General features: G+C 63.1%; 2 protein-coding genes across 8 annotated transcripts; both read right to left on the bottom strand.

Moving 5' to 3' along the window:
- Window positions 1-45: 45 nt before the first annotated feature.
- Window positions 46-23,103, bottom strand: LOC136003927 (cell adhesion molecule 3-like). 7 transcript variants are annotated; one of them, XM_065659953.1, is made up of 11 exons: window positions 22,773-22,950; window positions 13,529-13,669; window positions 13,195-13,347; window positions 12,482-12,619; window positions 12,175-12,345; window positions 11,568-11,658; window positions 10,764-10,933; window positions 9,334-9,444; window positions 8,609-8,734; window positions 8,224-8,289; window positions 4,945-7,884 (listed from the first exon to the last, which is right to left on the bottom strand). In XM_065659953.1, the coding sequence occupies exons 1-11, from the start codon at window positions 22,840-22,842 to the stop codon at window positions 7,766-7,768; spliced, it is 1,356 nt and encodes a 451-aa protein (XP_065516025.1). In that variant the 5' UTR covers window positions 22,843-22,950; the 3' UTR covers window positions 4,945-7,765. The 7 variants fall into 7 exon arrangements, with proteins under 7 accessions (XP_065516032.1, XP_065516031.1, XP_065516025.1 ...); XM_065659957.1 differs by having other exon boundaries at window positions 7,776-7,884; window positions 8,231-8,289; XM_065659955.1 differs by lacking the exon at window positions 8,224-8,289.
- Window positions 2,909-4,282, bottom strand: ACKR1 (atypical chemokine receptor 1 (Duffy blood group)). Its single transcript, XM_065659963.1, has 2 exons — window positions 4,122-4,282; window positions 2,909-3,956 (listed from the first exon to the last, which is right to left on the bottom strand). Exons 1-2 carry the CDS (start codon window positions 4,140-4,142, stop codon window positions 3,000-3,002), a joined length of 978 nt encoding a protein of 325 aa, XP_065516035.1. The 5' UTR covers window positions 4,143-4,282; the 3' UTR covers window positions 2,909-2,999.
- Window positions 23,104-24,807: the final 1,704 nt, after the last annotated feature.

Below are 24,807 nucleotides of genomic sequence, written 5' to 3'. Positions count from 1 at the left end.
CCGGGAATACCGGGAGCCGCCGGGAATGCCGGGAATGGCGGTCACTGCTCTGCGAACCCGTTTGTTATTGCCGTGACGCCGGGGGCTGGGGGGGGAGGGGGGTTACAGCAGGGAATGGGGGGCGCAGCCCCTGCGGCCGCCGGGATGGACCGGGATGGGGTCGGGATCCGTAACCGCTTCCGTGGGTCCGTGTGGGGTTGGGCAGCGCTGGAGTTGGTGGAGCCCAACCGGAGCTCCCGTTTCCATCCAGCCAGAGCTCCCATCTCCATCCCAATGGAGCTCCCATCTCCATCCCTACCTGAGCTCCCATCTCCATCCCTACAGAGCTCCCATCTCCATCCCTACAGAGCTCCCATCTCCATCCCTACCTGAGCTCCCGTCTCCATCCCTACCTGAGCTCCCGTCTCCATCCCAACGGAGCTCCCATCTCCATCCCTACCTGAGCTCCCATCTCCATCCCTACAGAGCTCCCATCTCCATCCCTACAGAGCTCCCATCTCCATCCCTACCTGAGCTCCCGTCTCCATCCCTACCTGAGCTCCCATCTCCATCCCAACGGAGCTCCCATCTCCATCCCTACAGAGCTCCCATCTCCATCCCTACAGAGCTCCCATCTCCATCCCTACAGAGCTCCCATCTCCATCCCTACCTGAGCTCCCGTCTCCATCCCTACCTGAGCTCCCATCTCCATCCCAACGGAGCTTCCATCTCCATCCTAACAGAGCTCCCATCTCCATCCCAACAGAGCTCCCGTCTCCATCCTAACAGAGCTCCCATCTCCATCCTAACAGAGCTCCCATCTCCATCCCTACCTGAGCTCCCGTCTCCATCCTAACAGAGCTCCCATCTCCATCCCTACAGAGCTCCCATCTCCATCCCTACAGAGCTCCCATCTCCATCCCTACCTGAGCTCCCATCTCCATCCCAATGGAGCTCCCATCTCCATCCCTACCTGAGCTCCCATCTCCATCCCAACGGAGCTCCCATCTCCATCCCTACCTGAGCTCCCATCTCCATCCCAATGGAGCTCCCATCTCCATCCCTACCTGAGCTCCCATCTCCATCCCAACGGAGCTCCCATCTCCATCCCAATGGAGCTCCCATCTCCATCCCTACCTGAGCTCCCATCTCCATCCCAATGGAGCTCCCATATCCATCCTAACAGAGCTCCCATCTCCATCCCAGCAGAGCTCCCATCTCCATCCTAACGGAGCTCCCGTCTCCATCCCACCCAGAGCTCCCATCTCCATCCCAACCAATGCTCCCATCTCCATCCCACCCGGAGCTCCACGGCTGTACCACGCAGACGCTCCCTCCCGGCGGCTGCAGAGGCGAGGGGGTGCTGGGACCGGGGCACAGGGGGGTTGGGACCGCTCCATCCCCGCATCCCAGCGCCTCAGGCCCCCAGCGCCGCCCGCAGCCGCGGCTTCACCACCACATCCCCCTTGATGCTGTAGCTGAGGCTGCTCCAGGCCAGCAGCGCGGGTGGCAGGCGCAGGGACTGGAACGCCGCCCGCATCCTGTCGGGGCTCAGCACCGTGTCCCACAGGTACACATCGGCCAGCTCGCCCGAGAAGGAGTTGTAGACGTCGAACCCCCCCCCGAAGGCGTCCTGCTCCTGCCCCAGCAGCACGGCCGCCTCCGGCCCCACCGCGTAGCCGCGCTGCAGCCCCTTGCGTGGCCAGGGCTTCCCGTCCAGCCAGAACTCGGCCACGCCGGTGCCCGATTCCCAGCCGGCGCAGACGTGCTCCCAGTCCCCGCGGCTCTCGGGGACGCGGAAGGTGACGAACTTGCCGCCGACGTAGAAGCGGTACTCGCCCGGTTTGGGCTTGAAGAGCAGGATCTCGTTGTCCTGCGCCTTGGTGGCGTAGGAGAAGAGGCTGTGGGGCCGCGTGAGGTGGGTGTAGGAGCGCAGGCACACGGTGAAGTTGAGCAGCGGCTGCTCCGGCTTCACCCGCAGCACCACGTAGGCATCGCTGGGGTCGTTCCGGAACACAAACACCTTGCGGTACAGGTCTGGTGGGGGGGGCAAGAAGGAGATGTGGTCCCCTCTGAGCCTTCCTCCACCCACCCCTGGGCACTGCATCCCTGACATCCCCTCTGCTGATCCCAGCCGGGCTCCAGCATCCTTCATCCCTGCTGGTCCTGCCCGATTGCATCCCCAGCATCACCCCTACCTTCCTGTGCCCCGGTCCCCATGAGCCCGGCCAGGATGCTGAGCCAGAACCGCAGCGGTGCCATGGTCCCGGCTGCTGCGGTTGCACCGGGAGCCACTGGGTTTATGGGCTGGAAGGGTGGGAGGGGAATTGCATCCCCCCAATCCCAAGCCCATTCCAAGGGGAGCGATTTCACGCCATCATGGGGCCCTGGGTCACCCGCCTGCACGGGGCAGCCCTGGAGCTGTGCCCTGGGAGGCTTCATCTCTGTCCTCCAATCCTGTCCCCAGGGACGAAGGGATGGAGCCCAAACCTGGAGCCATCGGCACCAGAAGAACCGCCCCGAGCCCTCCATCCGCTCCCATTCCTTCTGCCTTGTGACCGCGCGTGGCTGCTCCACATGGGCTCTGGCCAGCGCTGGGTATAACCTTCATTATGGGCATGGAACTCCATGATGAGCTTTTCCTGCTCCTTTAGCAGCACACGCCTCCTGCTTCCCGTCCTTCGGCATTCCAGAGGCGAATGTCACCCCTGGTGCCCCCCAGCCCCGGTCATTCACTGAGCTTGGCAGCACCTCCAGCACACATATATATATTGGATGCAATTCCCAGCATGGGGCTCATCCCAACTTGTCAGGAAAGAAGGAAACCCTCCCCCCCCCCATATCTTCACATTGAACCCTCCCCATGGGTGCCCCTGAGGCCTTGGGGAGATGCTTGAGGCACCCCAGGGTGATGCCTATGGAGGGAATGGGGGTGCCCATCCCCAAGCAGTGGGGAAGGGGATGGAGATGGGCACCAGGGCTGGGATGCAGCAGCTCCCCGAGGCCTGGGGGAGCGTTGCCTATGGGGCAGGAGCGACGCTATGGGGCGAGGGGCCGGTACCAGTGCCGGTGTGGCAGAGCCGGGCAGCCAGCAGCACCGCGGCGGGCCCCATCCAGCAGTGCAGCAGCCCCAGCGCCTCGCTCAGCCCCAGCGCGTAGTCGAAGTGCTGGAAGGTGCCGCAGGTCTGCGGCAGGACCTGGCTGTGCAGGAGCAGCTCCGTGGCCAGCGCCGCGCCGTACGGCACCCACAGCGCCAGGAACACCCAGCTCGAAGCCAGGTCCGGCGCCCATCGCGCCCTCCACTGCGGCACGGCCAGCGCAGCCGCGGGCACTGCCACTGGCAGCAGCAGGAAGAGGCAGAGGCAGAGGCCGAGGTGCAGGAGGTTCACCGGGGACATGAGGTCCACGCTGCGCCGGAGGCAGCTCGGCTCCGGCACCGCCACGGTGCCGCTGGTAAGAGCCCCCGGGGTCGCCAAGAGCAGCGCCAGGGCCCACACAGCCACGGCCAAGCGCCGGCTCCGCGCATCCCAACGGCACCAGAAGCGGCCGCAGGTGCCGGAGGCCACCAGCAGCCCCTGGGCAAAGAGGCTCCAGTACCAGAGGAGGTGCATGAGCCGGCACAGCGCCGTGCCCAGCCGCCAGCCCTGCCCGATGCCCAGTGCCATGGCCGGCAGCACTGCGGCCAACAGCCCCGTCCCCATGGCCAACTGTGCCACCAGCGCCCGGCTCTGTGGCCATTGGGGCCGCTTGGCCAGTGCCAGCAGCAGCGCCGCAGTGCCCAGCACGGCCATGGCGCTGGTGACAGCCAGGAACGGGGGAGCCACGCGCTGGAAGACGGAGCAGTATTGGTTATGGCACGGTGCAGCCCCATAGTCCAGAGAGGTCTCGTTGCCGGCATCATCATCCTCATAGGAGAAGTTGCCCATGAGCTCCATCAGGTCCAGCAGGGAATTCCTGCTCTCCAGGAGGCTGGGGCTCTGCGGATGAGACGGGATGGGATGGATCCCGATGTGCCCCCACCGGTGCCACGGGATCCAAGCAGGGACTTATCAGTGAGGGCCACGCTGCGGGGAGCCCGCCCCTGCTGCTCCTGTCCCGCATCCAGCAAACCGGGATATGCCCACGGAGCCGCGCGCACTCACCACCGGGATGCAGTTGCCCATGCTGGGGGTCCTGGGACAGCTCCGGCTCTGGGGGCGGCTCGGTTGGGGCTCCACAGCCCCGGCTCTGAGCGCTCTCCTGCCGGCTCCTCCTGCCGCAGGGAGGTGATGGCTGCGGGCAGGAGATAAGAGCGGCTGCACCGGGCGGGCAATTCCCGTTGCCAGGGCCTGGAGGAAGCGGGGGCCCCGCTGCCGGGAAGGCACCGGAGTGGGACGGGGAGGCTGGAGCAGGAAACGACGGCTTCTTGGCAGAACACCTCCAGCTCATCAGGAATTGTGTGGATGGGACGAGCGGATGCTCCGGCTGCTGGCCTGGAGAGTGCCGGGTGGCAGCACAAGGAGGAGAGGAGACGGCGTGGAAATCCGCTGCTCCATCTTGGGATGCCCCAATGGGATCCTATGGGATCAGTGGGGGTGAGGCACAGGCTCCCGGCACTGCAGTGGCAGCAGCAAATGTGGCTTGGGGGGAGGCTGGTGGCTACCATGGATGGTGAGAACATCCTCAACCGTGGTGGGAGCATCCTCAGCCATGGTAGGAGCATCCTCAGCCGTGGTGGGAGCATCCTCAGCCATGGTAGGAGCATCCTCAACCGTGGTGGGAGCATCCTCAACCGTGGTAGGAACGTGCCAGAGGGTGCTGGGGCTGAGAGGGGTGATTTGGGAGCAGGAAAAGGTCTGATTTGGGATGAAAGGGGTGCATGGGGCTGAGCCCAGACCCTGCTTTGGGTGCTGAGCTCTGTCTCTCTCCTGGTGCCCCCTGGCTCCCCCCATGGCGGGCGCAGGCAGAGCAGGAGGCGCAGGCAGGTCCGTGTGTGTAATCCAGATATATTTATAGGATTATTTTCCGAGATTAGCACAGGATATTAAAAGGTTATAAAGTCACATCGACGTCCCTCGGCTCCCCTTATGTACATACACGTCGAACACAGCACAACGACACAGCCCGTCCTCTGCCCCGTCCCGCTGCCGCCCCACGGCGTCTCCAGAGCTCCCTACAAATATGGCTTTCGTGTCTATTGAGAGTTCAGTGCCGGTGGGAAGCGGCCGGAGCCGAGCTGGAGCTGCCACATCCCGGCTGCATCCTCCTCCGTCCACTTGCAGCCCCAGCTCTCATGTCCTGGTGATGGGCACAGGGTGGCCGTGGGGCTGGAAGCCAATGGGTGCGGGCAACGAGGTGGTCCCGGTAGCAATGGCAGGGAGGGTGTCCCCTCCCCACGGTGACACCGGGTGCTGTCACCCCCATAGGGGCATCAAGGTCCTCACCCCCTCCTTGGCCCACGTCACCTCTTGGGCTTAGGACAAGGTGGACAAGCCCCTCCTGGACCCCGTGTCCCACCTACAACCGGACCAGCACAGGGGGTACCCCTCGCCCTGATGTGCTCACAACTGGCACCCGTCGTGACAAACCCCCTATCGTGACATGGTGTGTTCACCACCACACCTCACCCTCGCCATGATCCATTCAACCACTCACAAAGTGGCTCCTCCATCACCTCGCACCCTAATGTGCCCCCGTGGCCATGTCCCTGCATGGGTGACCTGATGTGCCCATCACCCTCACACGCACCACAGGGCTCCATCACCCCTCGCTGCTGCTCCCTGCCATCCTCCAAAGCCCTTTGGCTCCTGCTCTCGCCACAGCAGGACAATGGGCATCACCCAGCCCATCCGTTGCTGGTGGGTCCTGCCTCTGCTGGCTCCATCCTGGACCATAAAACACCTCCAAGTGACCAAATCCCAACAGGATTGAGCCCTGGAACAGCAGCCGCAGCCTCAAAGGGGCGCAAACCTCCCTGTCCTCAGCTCCCACCTTCCTGCCCTTTAGAAGCAGTTACCCCCTTCCCACCCAGAGCCCCAGGTTGGGGCTTTCTTCACATCATCTACAACACGTAGACTTGAAAGATTGAACTCCACTTGGAATCACATCCTTGTGTTTGGATTTGAAGGAATGACGTCGATTCAATAGCGGATGTTGGAGATCTTCAGCCAAGGACTGGGCCACACGTTCGTATGTGCTCGGTGCTCCTGACACCCAACAAAGCCTCATCCTGCCCCCTCACAGGCTGCAAACACCATCAACTCCTTCACCCCCTTAGCGCCCCGCTGCCTCCTCTTCCAACCCTGCTCCTTCCATGATGGCTTCCCCATGGGAATCCTCCTCCTGCCACGTGCTCGTGGGGTCTGGATGGGAGCGATGCTCCCCATGGAGACCTGGTACCCCATGGAGACCCCTGCCCCATGGCGGAGGATGGGAGCTCTTCCTCTACCTCCAAGGCGAGGGCACCACCCACCAAGGGTTCCCAAAGGATTCTCCTCCTCCAGCCCCCCCGAAATCAAAGGGGTCCCCCAACCAATGGGCAGCTCCCCTTGTGTCCAGACCAAGAGATGCTGCGATCCCGGGAAGCTGGAGAGCCTCATCCCAAGGGAGAACGCCAAGACCTGGCTCCTTGGAGGCTGGAGCACATGAGCCCATGATCTGGGGATCAAGAGGAGGGCCAGGAAAGCTGCTTGGATTTGCCTTGGAAGAGAAAGTGAAGAGGAAGAAGGAGGTTGGAACCCCCCCCCCCCCAGCCTCCTCGGAGACCCCTCGGGACACTAAACCGGGTGTTTCGTTTGGAGCCAGGAGGGAAACGGCCTTTTCCAAGCTCCCATCCACCCAGGAAAGGGGACAGGGTGGGAAGGGGATGCTCCAGGATCGGAGCCCCTTCTCCTTGCCCTTGTGCCACCCTGGTCAGCTCCAGCTCAGCTCCCGCGGGTCCAGCACTCGGCCGGTGGCCTCCTGCACTGAACGTCTCAATAGATGGTTGTGAATCGACCTTGGAATAGATGGTTCCGAATGGACTTGGTATAAAGTTGGGGCCCTTTTTCCTCTGGATTCGCCCCCAAAGCTCCTCCCTCCCCCCTCCCGCTGGGGTGGGACCGGGGAGCTGCAATCCCAGCAGCTCCCAGTCTCTCCGGGGGCTCAGCGGATCCCACCCTGGAAGCTCATCCCCCTTCACACACGTTCCACACGAGGACAGCTTCCTCCCATATGGACACTGTTGGACAAGAACCACCAAGGATAAAACCAGGGCAGGGGCCTGCGGTCCCTCCCGGCGGCGGCGATGCCCCAATTCCCATCCCACCGCCACGCAGCAGCCGCATCCGGGAGGGAACACGGGGATCCCGGCTCCGGATGGGCGAGCGCTGGTGACACGGGGGCTGCCCTGAGCCCGGAGCTGATTTTATCCTTGGATACCTCAAAAAGAAACCAAACTGGAACGAAACGAAGGAAAGAGCGACATCGACCCCAGCCCAGGCTCCCACCCGAGGGCCCAAAGCAAAAGAGCAGCCACGAAACCAAAGCAAAGGTCCGAAGGAGGGAGGGGAATCGCTCACTCACGGGGATGGAGGCGCAAAGCAAGCGAGCGGGGCCGGGGCCGCCGCTCCTGGAAACCAGGGGTTGGCCAAGTTCAAGCATCAGCGGCGCGGCTCAGGCCGGTGGCTCCTGTGCTCCCTGTCCCGCATCCCTCAGCCCGGGGCTGTGCCGGGCGCCAGGGGAAGTGCAGGGGGTGCAATGGGTTAGGGTCGTGCTCTGGTTTCCGTCGCCATCGGTGGCTCCATGGCTCGCTCGGTCCCGCTCAGCCCTAGATGAAATATTCCTTCTTGTCGTCGCCGCCCGCCTGCCCGCCCTCCGCGTTGATGATGGCGGTGTCGGCATCCGGGGCATCATCCGAGCCCTTGGCCTCGTGGGTCAGGTATGTGCCTGGGGGGGGACACACACACAAGGAGTTTGGTGTCACAGGGGGGTGCTGCTGTCACCCCGCTCCCACACCAAGCAGGGGAGAGGGGCAGAGCCCCAGGGCTGGCCAATGGAGGTGATGGGGAAGTCCTTTGGGCTTGGCCTGCAATGGAAAAGTCACTGGGATGAGCCCAGCTGGGGATGGAGCTCGAGGCTTTCGCTGTCATCCCGAGCCAGGAGGTGAAGCTGCCTCTCCTGCCCTCCCCGCTCTCTGCTCCCGCCCGATCCCTGTATTCCCTAAGGAATGTGGAGCGTTCCGGCGAGGGGCCGGGCTCGAGGGCAGGGTGGGGGGCTCTTACTCACACATCACCTCTGCTGGCTTTGGCCGGTGTCTGGATGTGACCGTCTCCCCGTGTCTTATGCACATACCTGCCGGGCGGATGAAAAGTCCAGGGATGGGGACATGGAAGTGGTGGAGGGGAAGGAGGAAGGCGAGGGATGGAGGGGGAGGGCTTGGTGATGGGTACCGAGCCATGAAGGAGAGATGGAGGAACAGGGCAGGACCTGGTGCTCCCCAGCTCCAAGGACTCGCTGGGTTATCTCCACGCTGGTGCTGGTGCCACCGCAGGCACAGGGAGCCCGGGAAGGCTCCGGATCACGTTGTTGGGATGCGGAGCTGCCCCTTCACCCCTGCCCCACCCCACGTGTGGGGCTCAGCTCCATGGCCCCGGCCCCACGCGCTCGGTACCTTTGTGTCTGATCAGGTAGTGGCCCAGGACGATGAGGAGGCTGAGCAGGAGGAAGACGATGACGGCCACGACGCCGCCGATCACCGCGTGGTACGTGCTGGAGGTCGAGGGCACGGGGCTGGCGTCTGGGAGAACGGAGAAGGGGAGACGCTGCGGCACCGGCTCAGCACCCGCGCAGCCCCATCCTGACACGCACCAGGGCAAAGGAGGGAGGGTGGGAAGGGAAGGAGGCAGCAGGGAAGCAAGGAGGGGAAAGCAACGGCCACCGGTGCCGGCTCCGGATGAGCTGCGATGGGAAACCCCATCCCTTTGGCTGGCGGCAGCACCGGGACCATGGCTCTGTGCAGCTCAGGGTACCTCCGGGTTGGGGTTTGCCCATGGACGGCGCGCGCTGCACCCCAAGTCCTGGGATCCTGCATTAGGGACAAATCCTCCTTCCACTCCTCTCTCCTTGTGCCCATCAGCTCAGGGAGGGGATGGAGCCACAGAAGCACTCGGACAGGACGGGATGGGACAAACAGGACACAGGGACAACGCTCCACATGGACACAAAGGTCAGGGGCAGCCAGGACCCCGTGGGGCTGGAGGGTGGCTACAGAGCCCACACACACACAACACAGAGCAGCCCCCGGGGGCCTGGGGGGCACCTGGGATGTGAGTGGGTCCCTGTCCTCCTATGGAGCTTCTGGCGTCCGTAAAGAGACAGAAAAGGAGCTTACGGTACCTTGGATGGGAGCTGGAGTGAAGGATGAAGCGGTGGCCATGGAAGCATGAGAGATGGGCTGGGAAGGGCCCGGAGTGGAGTGAACGTGTGGGGTGGGGAGCTGGGGAAGATCTGGGGAGGACAAGAACACAGGGACACGAATCAACCCTGGTGGGGGGGGGGGGGTGACAGAGCCCAGCCTCAGGGGCTCCTTCTGGCCCCCCCTTCCTTGGCCATGGGTCCTGTTCCTCATCTCCTGCTGTGAGCATCATCCCATCTCCTGCCCTGCCAGCATCCCCTGGTCACTGCCCCACGGGACCCTCCTGCCTGGGGCTGCCGAGGTTGGGAAGCATCCGGATGCTCCAGTGATGGGCAAAAGAGGGAGAATTAGGGAAGGGGACTGAGCCTCAACGTGGAGCTCGTCTGCTGGGACACCCAGTGGGTGAGGGATGCTGGAGTCCTGCCTGCCACGTGACTGCAGATGGTGCTGAGCCCATGGATGGGTGCTGAGCACCCTTGGCAGCACAAAACTGGTCCCTGCATAGAGCTCAGCCCCACAGGTATGGGGGGGGGGGGGGACACGGGGGTGATGGAGGAACAGGACAGAGGGACTTGGGTGCCACTGCTGCCATGCGCTGCGTCTACCCCAGCCACATCGGAGGGGAGGGATGCTGAGGGATGCAGGAGGGGAGGGAATGGGATGGGAAAGGGAAAAGCTGGAGCATGTAGGAGAGCTGGAAGATGGGAAGTCCAAGGCTGGTAGAGAGAAGAGAGATGGCAAGAAAAGGAGAACCCCAAATCCAAGACCAAATCCACAGGGAAACAGGCTCCTACCAACACAGAGACCTGCTCGGTGAGGGGCTGGTGCCACCAGCAGCTCTGCTCCATGGGCAGCACACGGAGCTCGGACACAGCAGGACACAAGGACACGGTGGCAGAGCACAGGCAGGGCAGGGGGAGGTGGTGTGGGGACAGCACCGAGCCCCTTCCCATGCAGGATCACGGGATGCAACATGTCATGAACACGGGATGCAACACGCCAGGAACATGGGATGCAACACACCAGGAACACGGGATGCAACACGGGATGCAGTGCAAGCAGCAGCTCAGGGAGCACGGGACACGGCTGTCAGGGCACCTCGTGCTTTGGAGCCGCCTGGGAATGCTCTTTGGCTCATGGAGGCATCACGCAGAGGCTCGGGAGCTGCAGCAGCCTCTGCTCCTGTCCCAGAGGCTCTGGTCTGCAGCAGCTCCCCCAATGCATCTGTTCCCATTCACCAGTGGAAGTAGCAGGGACCGAGCTGCACACATGCACCTGCATCTCTGCATCCATCCCTGCATCCATGCACCCATCCATCCCTGCATTCATCCATCCCTGCATCCATCCATCCCTGCATCCATGCATCTATCCATCCCTGCATCCCTGTATCCATCCATCCGTCCCTGCTTACCGCTGACGTCCAGGTTGTACTTGGCCACGACGCTGCCCATGGAGCTGGTGGCCGTGCACACGTAGGTGCCGCTGTCGCTCTTGTTGAGGAAGGGGAAGATGAGGACGCTGTCGGAGCTCAGCTGCAGGGGAGCGTCGCTGCCCTCCTTCTCCCATAGGAATTCCTGGGGGCTGCGGGATGGGATCAGGGTGAGGAACCGGCTCCGGGGCTGGGGCAGAGCCCTGGGCTGGGCAGTAGAGGCGTGCGTGGGGGGATTTAAACAGGAGGGAAACAGCTCCATGAGGCTCCTTAAGGGGAGACCTGAGAGCAGCTCCAGTGCCTAAAGGGGCTGCAGGGAACCTGGAGAGGGGCTTGGGACAAGGGATGCAGGGACAGGCCAAGGGGAATGGCTTGAACCTGCCCGAGGGGAGACTGAGATGAGCTCTTAGGCAGAAGCTCTTCCCTGTGAGGGTGCTGAGGCGCTGGCACAGGGTGCCCAGAGAAGCTGTGGCTGCCCCATCCCTGGCAGTGCTCAAGGCCAGGTTGGACACAGGGGCTTGGAGCAAGCTGCTCCAGTGGAAGGGGTCCCTTGCCCGTGGCTTTAGGTGAGCTCTGAGCTCCCTTCCAACCTGCACTTGTTTATGATCCCATTCAAGACAAGCCGGGATGGATCCGCTGCTCCAGGCAGAGCGCAGGGGCTCTGCCCAGCCCTGAGCCCACCCGGTGCCACCTCCAGCACCCCGAGGCTGCTTTAGGGACCCAGCAGCAGGAGGAGGAGCTGATGGGACCTGGTGGGGCTGAGCAAGGGGCAGGGGGGGTCCTTACATGGGGTTGCCCTGCCCATCACACTGCAGCTGCAGCTTCTCGCCCTCCCGCGGGTACTGCGGATGCGGCTCGATCTTCGCTGTCGGCTTGTCTGGGGATGGAGGAGAGGCAGCGTCAGCGGCCAGCACCCCAAAACCCTGCCCCACACAGGGCATGGACCCCCCAGCACCCCAAAAACCCAGCTCCATGGGCTGCAGGGACCAGTCAGCACACCAAAACCCTGTTCCACACAATGCATGGACCCACCAGCATCCCAAACCCCTGCTCCATATGGCACAGGGACCAGCCAGCACCCCAAAACCTTGCTCCATGGGCTGCAGGGACCAACCAGCACCCCAAACCCCTGCTCTGTGCAGCACAGGACCCCCAGCATCCCAAAACCCTGCTCCATATGGCACAGGGACCAGTCAGCACCCCAAAACCTCATTCCACGCAGCACACGGATACCACCAGCACCCCAAACCTCTTCCCCACACTATGCAGGGGCCCACGTGCATGACGACTGCACGTCCATGCATGTGATGGTGCTGAGCTGTGGCGATGCTGAGGCTCTTCCATCTCCTGTCCCCTTCCCCACAGATCCCTGCCCTGTCCCCCCCCCACGTACAGTGAACCTGCAGCTTCTGCGTGGTGGACCTCTCTGCGTTCTGCAGCGACTCATGGTCCACAGTGCAGGTCACCTCGGCCTCGTTGTCCTCCTTGGTGACCCGGAATTCCACACGGCTGCTCACGGTGAAGGTCTTCCCATTGGGATCCTCCAGCACCTCGGTGCCTGTGTCTGCAGGGAGGGGACAGAGGACGGTCAGAGCCGATGGATGCGGATGATGCTGGCACCGGGGTGGAGCATCACTCGGTGCAGGGCACCAGTGTGGTCCATGGTGCCCAGTGGTGAGCGCAGAGGTTTGGGCACCCACCTTTGAGCTCCCGGTTGCCCTTCCTCCAGCGGAGCTGTGCCGCGGGCTTGCTGCCCGAGGAGCGGCAGGTCAAGCGCGCCAGCTTCTCCTCATCGATGGGCTGCTCGTGCCCGAACATCTGCGGCTTCTGCGGGACTCCTGGGGCAGGAAGAGGGGGGAGCACAACATGGGGGGTTGTGTGAGCGCTGCCAGCCAAGCACTGACACTGGAGCCGGGGAGCACGGCGAGGGATGGGGAGCAGTGCAGGGGAACGGCTGCATGGGCAGCAGCCCGCAGGCAGGGGACGGGCAGCAGCCTGCAGGCGGGATGCAAGGAATGGGCAACATCCTGCAGGCAGGGGATGGGGAGCAAGAGATGCAGGGGATGGGCAGCAGCCTGCAGGCAGGAGATGGGAGCATCCTGCAGGCAAGGGATGCAGGGGATGGGCAGCAGCCTGCAGGCAGGAGATGGGGAGCATCCTGAAGGCAAGGGATGGGCAGCAGCCTGCAGGCAGGAGATGGGGAGCATCCTGCTGGCAAGGGATGCAGGGGATGGGCAGCAGCCTGCAGGCAGGAGATGGGGAGCATCCTGCAGGCAGGAGATGCAGGGGATGGGCAGCAGCCTGCAGGCAGGGGATGTAGGGGATGGGGAGAAGCCTGCAGGCAGGGAATGGACAGCAGGAGATGCAGGCCACAGGCAGCATCATGCAGGCAGGAGACGGGCAGCAGCCTTACCCAACACGGTGACCAGGGCCTTGGCGGTCCGCACGGGCATGGTGAAGAGGGAGCACGTGTATTCCCCCTCATCCGCTAGCACCACGTCGCTGATGCTGATGGTCAGCTCGTTGGGGGTGGATTTCTCCAGCTGGATCCTGTTATCCCGCAGGGCTGGGGCAGAGCAACAAGGGGCAAGTGAGAGGCTGGGTACCACGTCCCCCCTACCAGCTCACGTGGCATCAATGGAGATGGGAAACTGGGTGAGCATCACCCTCAGCACCATCACCTCCACTCTCCCTCTGCCCCGTGGTCCCAAAGCTGGCTCCTCTCCCATCCCAATTCCCAACTGTACCTCGCTTCTCCCCGAAGTAGAGGGTCTGCTGGGCAGGGTTGGACCATTGCAGCGAGGAGTCATCGGGATCCTCCACTTGGCACTTGAGGACCACGGTACCGCCGGCCACCACGGTCTCATCTGACGTCGTGGGCTGGCTCTCTGGACACAGAAGGGATGGATGAGAGGGGGCCTGGATCCACCAGGATCACCGAGCACCCAAGGGAAGGAACAGGCCCCAAGCCCCTGGGACACGGAGGGCTCCAGCTTGCTTGGGACAAAGGTGACTTCCAGCTGATCGCAAGCCCTGGATGGCCCGGCTGGGGCAGGGTCCCCCTGGTTCAGCTGCTCTGGGTGGCAGCATGGAGGGGGCAAAGGGAGCAGGGATAAAGGGAGCAGGGATAAAGGGAGCAGGGGACAACAGGGACCTGCTCTCAGGAACGCACCAGCCCTGCTTTCCCACTTGGATCAGGCCCCACTTCAGATGCAGGAGGCTGGTTGGTGCCCACCAGGCGTGAGCAGATCCAGGCGGGAGCAGGGATACACCAGGAGGGACCCTGGGATGCGGGAAGCTCTGCTCCAGCACCCCAGCAGCAGCAGCAGCAGCAAACTGGGGCTCCCACCAGCGCCCCACACCATGGGATGCTCCATTGGCCACTTCCAGGAAGGGCATCCATGGTCCACTGAAATCCACTGGGACACAGCCCATGGCCTGCTCTCCTGTCATTCCTAAGGGGATGTTCTATTGCTCACATTGGGCCGTGCTTCCTCAGCTAAGGAATTGTCCTTCCTTCCTTCTGGCTCCTCAGAAGGCTCCAGCAGCCAAGGGCAGGGAAGAGCAGCCCCGGGATCAGGTATCCCCCCAAGGACAACTATTCTGGGACAGGGGATGTGCCAGCGAGCGGAGCTGCAGAGACAAGGGGGACACGGGATCCTCTGTGCTCCCTCCTCATCGAGCTCCATCCATGCACAAGGACGGAACATGGACACTGCTGCACCCAGGGGTCAAGGGGCTTCACATCGTCTCCCTCCCATTTCGGCAGGGACACGGCCCCAGCACCCTGTGGGATGCTGCCCATGCAGCCGGATGTCACAGCCGTGCTTCCCTGCTTCCCACTGCCAGTTACCAGGAGAGGGGTGGAAGCGGCTCCAGCCCATTTCCCACTTGGAATGGCGAAGAGAAACACTTTCTTCCACTCTTAATGCGAATTCCCACAGGGAGCAGGATGGAGTGAAGAGGTTTTGGAGGGGGATGAGGCTGCCGGGGCTTCCCAGGGACATCCAGCTCCAGGAAAACCAGGGCTGGGAATGACACGGATCCCTCTCTGCCCGCTCCCAGCAGCCACCACTACCAGAGATGCTTCCAATTGGGATTAAAGGCATTCCCAGGGTGAAGCTCTGCTCTTGTCCCCTTGCCTGGGGTCGATGTGAGACCATGGGGACACATCCCTGCACGGCCCACACTGGAATCCCTGAGCCGGGGCCGTGATCCCGGTTCCACTTGGTTAACGAAGCCTTTGTCCTGCTCCGGCTGCAATGCTGGGATGAGGCTGCTGTGAGTCGCTGTTGTGCCCACTGCAAGCGCTCCAACGTCAGCTGAGGACAGCAAAACCCGCCCAGAGCAGGTCCCATCCCTTAACACCACCAGCACCAGCACCACTCGGGTATGGGGAGAGGCTCAATGGAGCGAGATGGAACCATGGAATGGTTTCGGCTGAAGGGAGCTCAAAGCTCGTCTAAAGCCATGGCAGGGACCCTTTACACTGCAGCAGGATGCTCCAAGCCCCTGTGTCCAACCTGGCCTTGAACACTGCCAGGGATGGGGCAGCCACAGCTTCTCCTGGCACCCTGTGCCAGCGCCTCAGCACCCTCACAGGGAAGAGCTTCTGCCTAAGAGCTCAGCTCAGTCTCCCCTCGGGCAGGTTGAAGCCATTCCCCTTGGCCTGCCCCTCCGTCCCTTGTCCCAAGCCCCTCTCCAGGTTTCCTGCAGCCCCTTTAGGCACTGGAGCTGCTCTGAGGTCTCCCCTTCAGGAGCCTTGTCCAGGCTGCCCCAGCCCAGCTCTCTCAGCCTGGCTCCTATGGGAGCTGCTCCAGCCCTCGCAGCAGCTCCGTGGCCTCCTCCAGACTTGGAGCCATCGCCCCGGGTCCCAGCAGCATCCCGGGGGCACAAGGATGCTCTGGAAACCCGGCTGCAGTGAACGCTTCCAGCTCTTCCCGGCATAAGTGTTAAACCAGCCCCCGTGAGCCCGGGATGTGCTGGAGACTTGGGTACCATCTGCCCACTGCCAGGGCAGAGCTGCTGCTCCTGCTGTCCCAGGGGCCACTCAAGCTCCTACACAGACACAAACACCCCCTGCAGCACCACATCTCCGGGGGCTTTTACATCCCTTCTGCCTTCCAGGAGCTGTTTCATCACCTGGAGCATCCTCAGGGATGCAGGAAGCAGCAGCATCACAGCCTCCATGGTGCATCCACACCAACCTCAGCGGGGCAAAGTGCTCACTGAGGGTTGCCAAAGGCTGGAAGAGGCACTTCCAGGTAGGATCCACTTGGGCACATCCATCCCAAGCCCCTCAGAGGGCTGCAAAAGCATTTCTGTGGGGCAGAAGCAGCCCCAAAAAGACACCCCCCCCAGCTCAAACCCTTCCAATGCCATTGACGCACAGCCCAAAACCCTCTTGTCCCTTTCCTCCTCCTCTTCAGCCTGGTTCCAGCACAAAGATCCCACCTTTCCCTGTTGACAGATGTTTTCCAAGGTGAGGGATCTCCTCCGAGCCTGGGTTTGAATCCTTCCCTCCACATGAGCTGCACAGCTCTGCTCCCAGCCGCATGCTGCCACACGGAGCAGCCCAGCCAAGGTGGGTTCCAAACCCATCCAAATGGGCGCTGACATCTGCTGCACCAGACGAGCTGCAATTCCACAGTCTGGGATACCCAGAGCCCAGCTTCCAGCTCCTCCTCACCAGACTCGCTCCAGATTTTGTTAGAGAGGGAAAACCTGCTCTTGTTTCGGTGCATCTGCTCCATCCTCCTCTTCCCTCCATGGCTGCCTTTGGAATCCGGCCTCAGGCAGAGGATTCATCCCTCTGGGAACCGCAGGGCACGGAGCCTCCTGCAGCACCTCCAGCACCCTTCCCTGTGAGGGTGCTGAGACGCTGGCACAGGCTGGGGCTGTGCTTGTCCATAACAGAACCCAGCTCCCACCCCCACACATGGAGCTGGGATCCTCTCTCCAGACGCATCCCTCAGCGTGCTCCGGGGAAGGGCAAAGCGCAAGGACCCAGCTCCCCATCCCAGCCCCCAGGTCATGGGGGGTTCTCCTAAGGCCACACAAGATGCTCTGGTTGCAGCCTCCACCACCTCATTGCTGCTCCTGCAGCAGGGTCCTGCTCCAAGGGGCACCAGGACCCGAGCCTGGGTGATTCCAGAGCTGCATCCTCCTTCCAGAGCTCGGGAACACCATCACCGCTGACAGATCCTGCCAGCACTTAGCAACCCATCAGCAGCGAGGAGAGGAGGAGAGGAGAGGCTGGCTCCAAGTGGTGCTGCTGCTGCTGGATCCCAGGATGCTCTGTCCCCATCCTCCTCCTCACACCCCCACCCTGTCCCAGTGCTCCGGGGCTGGATCAGCCCCACTGCTGGGATGGGAGCTGGGGAGCCCCCGATGGCAGCAGCAGCGTTGGCAGCGGCTCCGCTCCGGGGTTGCGCATTCACATGGGTCTGGGGGCTCCACAAAGGCACCGTAAGGGAATCCCGGTGCTCCTGAGTCCACATGGATGGGAGGATGCAGCCACCACCACCAGCCAAGGGCAGGGATGAGGAGGGGGAAAGCCCTGCTCGGGACCACGCATCCCCTGCATCAAATCCATCCGCAAAGGGGGCTGCTCCCCATGGGAAGGGGCAGCGGCTCAGGCGGGCGATGGGCAGGGCTGACCCTCCTCCTGCTTGACAGCAAACAGCTGATAACTCCTCTTTGGAGCCCGTTCCTCCGCTCCCAGCCCAAGGCCAATCTCCGGCACGGCTGTTGCCAAGGGAACCAGCTCTTTGCTTTGACAGATCTGGTTTAAGGCTCTCCCGCTGCCCAGCGAGGCGTCGCGGGAGCCGCCGCTTCCCATGCCCTGGAATGTCGCTCTGTGCTTTGGAGGCATCCGAACGCTCCAGAGCTCTGCCCAAGGAGCAAACGTGAGGCTGTGAAGGGTGTTTGTAAGGGGAGCAGGGCATGGGGAAGCCCCGGCAGCTCACACCCGAGGGGACAGCGCATCCTTGGGTACCACGCACCGATGGGCACCACGCACCGATGCCTCCTCCAGGCTTCATACAATGATGGGAGGGAAGAGGCGTTCAAGGGGTGAGGATACAGGTTCAGCTCTGCTCTGGTCTTCCAGGTGACTTCAAGTCCTGGGAGTCCCCATATCCCAATGGATGCCCAATGGGAAGTGCTCTCAGCACTGGCTGTGGCCCACCAGGTCATCGCCGTGGTTGCAGGGTCTGTCCTGTTTGCAGGTGACATCCCCAGCATCCCAAGGAGAGGAAACCCAAAAGCCAGGAACCGAAGCTGGGGAGATGGGAGACAAACCCCCCCCCCCGCCAGAAAGCACCGTGATGCTGACCCGGGTCTGTGTGCTCAGGGTGAAGGGGCCTGAAGACACCACCAGGACCATCTCTCCCCATGGCTTCCACATCAGGCTGGGAGATGCAGCAATGGCACAGAAAGGAGCACCAGGGACGGACACAACCAAACACATCCCACCTCTGGGAAACAGCTCCTCACAGGGCCACGGGGTCCCAACCATCCCTGCCTTCTGGTACCACCAGCCCTGTGTGAGGAATTGATCCTGGCTCCTGCATAGCATCTGCCTGCAGCCACTCAGTCCAGAATCCTGGAATGGTTTGTGTTGGAATGACCTTAAAGCTCATCCAGTTCCAACCCCCTGCCACAGGCAGGGCCCCCTTCCACTAGAGCAGCTTGCTCCAAGCCCCTGTGTCCAACCTGGCCTTGAACACTGCCAGGGATGGGGCAGCCATCAGCACAACCTGTTCCTGCTTTCCCTGGAAATGAAGGCATGGAAGCAGCCACAAAAGCTTTGGCCTGAAGATAACGACCTGCATGGGGCTCCCCAGTAAATCCATTGCCTGAAGCATTTAAGGTGAAGAGGAGGAGGTGGAGCCTGGCCTGGAGCATCACCTGAGGAAGAGGCCCATCCCTGCAGCACCAAGAGGAGGATCTCACAGCCACAGGGTCACCAGGAAAGATGCCACCATCCGTGTTAGAGCCGATGGCACCGCAGTCCCTGGGCAGCGGGAGCCGGTACCCTCAGCATCACACCGGAGGCAGAGCGTGATGCCAGGCAGGTGACTGGAATGGTTAAACACATTCCTGCCCATCCCTCAGCACGGATCTCCGCTTGCCTGCATCCCGCCTGCTCGCTTGAGGCAGCCCCAGCTGCGTTTAGTGCTGCTGGCATCCCAAATACAACAGAGCATCACCGCATCCGAGCCCAGCCTGGCTCCAATCCATCCCCCTGCCTCGGGGGGGACCACACAGCCCAGGGGGAATGTGGGAGCTCTTTCAGAGCGGGAGGGAGAGCCCCACAGCATAGGAGCACAGAATGGTCTGGGCTGGAAGGGACCTTAAAGCTCATCCAATTCCAACCCCTGCCATGGGGCTGAGACCCACCGTTCCAGGCTGGATACTCCCAACCTGCCCTGGAAGGGGGATGGAGGCGCTGGGGCAGGAGGCGATTTGCACCCCCTCCATTGCTGTGTGATGAAGGGGAGGTGGAGGTGATACTGCTGCTTCGCTCCACGGCTGCGGGGCCCTGGCCAAGAGCAGAGGGGAGAGAAGTGGACCAGATGGTTCAAGCTGAGCTGACCCAGTAATGGAGAGGAGGAGGAGGAGGATCCGATGCATCTGACTCTGAGGCTGTGACGGGGCTGGCATCGCCCCCGAGGCCCCATGGAGGAGGCAGCTCAATCTGTGCTGCTCAATCAGCGGCCGGTGGCCAGGCTGGGGCTGGGGAAGGAGCCTGCAGAAGGGGTCAGATGGAGACAAGGCACCGGTGGTACCAAACCAGGCACTGGCACAGGGAGCAGCCCCTGCTCTGCCGCATAGATCCCAGGGGACATGGATCCATCGGAGCATCACACCAAGCTCTGAGACCAGCACCCCAAAGGCACCTGCATCCTGCTCCTCCTCACCCGGGTGGCACCATGGATGGGGTAAAACCAGGCTGAAACAGGCCCAGTGAAACCAAGCGATAACGTTGGTGGGAGCACCCAGATGTAGACGCCTCCGGTTACTCCAGCAATCCCAACACCTCTGGAAGGCGAGAATTCCAGGCAGAGGGAGAAGAGGCAGCATCCAGCACGCAGGAGACCTCGCAGGCAGGGAATCCTGGGCGCTTCCCTCCATCTCCATCCAGATAAGGATGGTGCCCACACTTGGAGGTGCCCAGCTGGTGATTTAGGTCTGTTGGGAATTCCTCCTCCTCCAACCAGGAAGCTCCCAGCAAATCCCCCCTTGTCCTCAGCAGCCAAATGCCAAGCCCATGTTCAGGACAGTGGCGGAATTCCTGCCCCCCGGCAGTGATGCCAGCACATCCCTCACTGTCTGGGTATGCAGTGGGATCACCACTTGATCCCATGCATTGTCTCCAAATCCAGTGTTCCCCATTGAGCCTAATGCATTGTGCCAGTGGCTGGATGCTCTGCTCCAGCAGAGCATCTGCTGGATGCTCTGCTCCAGCCAACATCCTCATCCTAGGATCATCCCTTGCTTCCTGTGGGCAGCTGATCCATCACCCAGGATTGGGCCATAGAGCAACGCCTGCCCCACACTGGGGTGTCCCTGCTCCGAGGCGTATGGAGAGCTCTGGGGCCATGTGCAATGATGTGTTCCCACCACCCAGCCCTGCGCACCAGGGCTCATCCCACTGATGCCATGGGCTGGAGGTCACAGATTCCTACAGGACCAGAGCTGACACCTCCTCAGAGCTTCAGGACCATGGCACCATCACCTGCTCTAATGCCAGAGATGGGGGAACCCTGCGGGACCCCAAACCTCTCCCTGTGCTCCTACCCCTGCTCCCACACAGGGCAGATGATTCCTTACTGGAAGGACACCATCTGGAAGCACAGCCCAGAGAAAGCTCCTCCTGCGTGCTCTGACCGAGCACCTCCATCGGCTTCAGAGATGAAGCCACCTTCTGGGATGGGGCCAGCCTGAACCTGCCTCCCTGCAAGCACCAGGGAGCCCAAATCACCTGGCTCCATCTCAAGGCGGTCTCCAGAGCATCCTCAGCGAACAGGGACATGGGGCACAAGGCACCCAAGGAGCCAAAGCATCGACAGACACAGAGCGGCCTCATCTACCCCCCGCCAGGCAGCCCCAGCTCCAGGCCCTTCAGCACTGAGGCTTCTCCCAGCAGGAGCAATGCAAGCGATGAGCGGAGCAGCGCTGGTACAGGGAGAGCGGAGCTCAGCTCCCCATGGTGCTGCTCATCGCCCACAGCGGGGTGAGGCTGCCACCCAGCACAGGCAGAAACAGCCCCGAGAAGCTGGGTTCTGGCACATGGTGGCTTCCCATGGGACAACAGTCAGGCACTGTGCAAACAAAGGGGTTACACAACTCCGGAGGGGAATAACTCCATGGGGGGAATAATCCTTGGAGCAAGAACAACCACGCACCCAACCCAAACACGGAGAAATCTGCTGACAGCAGCACAACCCCAGCCAAGCACACACAGCCCAGGGGGGAGGCACCAGCTTCCAGCACCGGGGAGACTCCCAGGAGCTCCGCTGGGCTCTGCCATGGTGGAAGCTCCGGAATGTGGAGCACTGGAAGAGCGGTCTTCAAGGAGAGGAGATGGTTTCTCCATCCCTGCTTTGGGAAGGGTGCTGCGGAGCGGCTGTCCCAGCTGGAATGCCGTGCTGAGGGGCACTGACCACCGAGACACGCCAGCAGCTTCTCAAGCATCTTCCATCCATCCACCCATCCCCTCTGCTCCCGAAGGCTTTGTGGGGTCTGGCGGTGTTGGACATGGAGACCCGGGCAGCTCACGGCCAGGGCTGGGCCCCAGCAGCAGGGAGAAATCCTGCAGTGTCATCATCCAGGCTGTGTCCTGCCCCAGGACCACAGGACTCCAGGTCACAGCCACCCCTCCCTAAGGGAGCACCCTGGGGACCCCGGTGCTGAGCATCCCCATGGTGCTGTGCCCGCGCCGTGGGGCCGGGCAGCACCCACACACACGCTGTGACTCTTTCGGGCTCCTGTGGGAGGTTACGTGGCCAGCACCAGAATAAATCCTGGGATTCGTGGATGGGAACGCAGCCATGGAGCGGCACCAGCCCCCAGAGCAGCTCTGCCCGTGACAGCCACCTCCTCCAGCACAGCGATGGGGCTCGGACCCCCCATCCATCGCAGCACGCTCCATCCACCCCAGCAGCCCTGGGAAGCCCATTCCCAAGCTGGAATTGCCTCCCCGCTTCCAGCAAGCCACAGGCAGGGGCTCAGGCAGTGGTTGGACCCTTTCCCACTGCAACACCCCCCCCACCCCCACCAAAACACAGACGCTGCTGCCGCTCCCCGCGACCTGCTCCTCATCCAAACACATTCCCGACAATTGGATCATGGACAACGCAGCCGGAATCGCGGCTCCGGAGCCGGACAGTGATGGAGAACCGGGTGCTGCCATTGCCCGGCTCTCCCCAAAATGACATTCGCCGTTACCGGCTGCCTCGCCCGCGGTGCCGTACAGCGGGTAAACACCCTTTGTCTCCAGCGAGCCCCGTGTAGGGAACCAACCGGATGGATGCCGGGATGGATGCACCGGGCATCCCGGCGGGATGCAGAGCGGACACCCGGGGATGGGGGGGGGGCTCCCACCGGGCTGTACCGGGGGACCCGGGGGATGCGGCCGGACCCCCCCGGGGCCCCTCCGCCCGCCGCCGCCGCCGCCCCCCCCCCCGCGGCTCCACCCGCGCCGCCGCCCGCCGGGGCCTGTCTGGAACCTTCCGCCGCCCCGGCCCCGCCCCGGGCGGTGCGCGGGGATGGGGGCACCCGGCGGGGCAGCACCGGCGCCGCCGTGACCTTGAGCCCCACCGGGAGCCCCCCCCCCTCCCCAAACCCCCGCCGGGAGCGGGGCGGGCGGCGCCGGCCGGGTCCCACCGCGCCGTGACCCACATAGCGGCGGCGCCGCCCGCAACCTGTCGCTCGGTGCGGCGGGAGGGGTGCGGGGGTCCCGCCGGTGCCCGGTCCCGCACTCACCGTCACGGGAGAGGTTTCCCCGGGCGGCGCCGCAGCAGGCGAGGAGCAGCAGGAGGCCGAGGGGCAGCATCGTGGCGGCGGTGCCCGAGCCGAGCCGCAGCGCCGAGCCTCCGGTCGCACCGAGCGCGCCGCCGGTGTCGGGGCTGGGGCCGGCGGTGCGGCAGCGGCGCGGGTTAAATAGAGCGCGAGGAACAGACCATTCGTGCCGGGGGGGGGGTGTGTGTGGAACGGACCGGGGTGGGGGGGGAGCGGTGATGGCTGGGGGGGGAACGGCGCTGATGCCGCCCCCCTCGGCCCCCGTGTAAACATGCCCGGTCTGGCCGCCGGCCCCCCCCCCCGCGTCCCGGGGCGCGGTGGTGCGCTCCACATGCGCGGCTCCCCGCGGAAGGCAGGTGCGCGCCGGGCGGCGGCGGTGCCGGTGATCCCGGTGGTGATCCCGGTTATCCCAATGGTGATCCCGGTTATCCCAATGGTGATCCCGAAGGTCCCCGTGGTCCTGGTGGTCCCCGACCCGCCCCCCGGCTGAGGAGCCCTGGTCCAAGTGGAGTCGCGATTTGTGCGGATGTCGTCCCCGCTCCCGATCGGGGCTGAGGGCGAGCAGGACCCGGTCCCCGTGTGCTGGGAGCACTCCCAGAGCTGGAGCAGAGAGGCATGGGGGAGATCCTGTGCCTCTGCTGCGCTCTGTGATCCCCCCTGCATCCTGCATCCTGCATCCAGCTCTGGGGCAGCAGCACCACAGGGACGTGGAGCTGCTGGAGCGAGGCCAGAGGAGGCCATGGGGATGCTGCGAGGGCTGGAGCAGCTCTGCTCTGGAGCCAGGTTGAGAGAGCTGGGCTGGGGCAGCCTGGAGAAGAGAAGGCTCCTGAAGGGGAGACCTGAGAGCAGCTCCAGTGCCTAAAGGGGCTGCAGGGAACCTGGAGAGGGGCTTGGGACAAGGGCCTGTAGGGACAGGCCAAAGGGAATGGCTTGTACCTGCCCGAGGGGAGACTGAGATGAGCTCTTAGGCAGAAGCTCTTCCCTGTGAGGGTGCTGAGGCGCTGGCACAGGGTGCCCAGAGAAGCTGTGGCTGCCCCATCCCTGGCAGTGCTCAAGGCCAGGTTGGACACAGGGGCTTGGAGCATCCTGCTCCAGTGGAAGGGGTCCCTGCCTGTGGCAGGGGTTGGAGTTGGATGAGCTTTAAGGTCCCTTCCCACGCAAACCAGTCTGGGATTCTGTGGTTGTGCAACCCACATGCTTAGGGCTGGCTCTGGTCCCTGGGCTTGAGTAATTCCATCCCGGCAGCAGCCCATGCACTGATCCTCGCTCAGGCTCACAGCTCAGCCACATTTGGGGTGAAATCTGTTCCAGTCCTTGTCTGCCGATCCCTAAAAGCCACGCTCCAGCCCTTGCTCTCCCAAGGCATCTCCCAGGAAACTCCTTTATCCACTGTCATCCATCCATTGGATGATAACACCCGAGAGCTCTTTCCTGCCAGCCCTAGAGGGGGAATTAACCCCTTTTGCTTCAGGAGGTCTGAACAAGCACATTTCACACATCAGCATCAACTCCTCCTCACGTGCTGCGGTGCTGAGCCTGCACCCCGGTCCCCTCCTGCACGAAGCTGTGTGAGAGGGATGTCTCCATTAGTCATCCGCTCCGTGGGAAGGGGCTGTGGGAGGAACAGCTTTCTGCTGGTCACATCGGATCGCTGCTCCTTGATTTCAGCCTGGATGTGGCCCTAAAGGGGATGCTGCTCCTGGGGTGGCCTCATCCTGCTGCCCTCAGCGGAGCTGGAGGTGCTGGGGGGGCACATGTGGGGACAACGTGGGCTGAGCGGGGCCACAGGAGGCTGCACTGGGAGGGTGGGATGGAGCAGGGAAGCTGCTGACGCTCCCGTGGGCAGCCAGGTCTCAGCCACCTCCCGCTGTCCTAATAGGGATGCTGCAGGGGCAGAACTAAACCCCTGGGACCAGCGGTGCTGATTCTTACCTGGGAGCAGCAGCGAACACAGAAGTGGGGAGTGAAGACAAAGCCCAGTGTTGTGACTGGACCTGAT

The sequence above is a fragment of the Lathamus discolor genome, chromosome 24, assembly GCF_037157495.1.
Source record: "Lathamus discolor isolate bLatDis1 chromosome 24, bLatDis1.hap1, whole genome shotgun sequence".
NCBI classification, from domain to species: Eukaryota; Metazoa; Chordata; class Aves; order Psittaciformes; family Psittacidae; genus Lathamus; species Lathamus discolor.
Note: the sequence above shows the minus strand (reverse complement) of the source record. Positions and strands in the feature narration are given on the sequence as shown.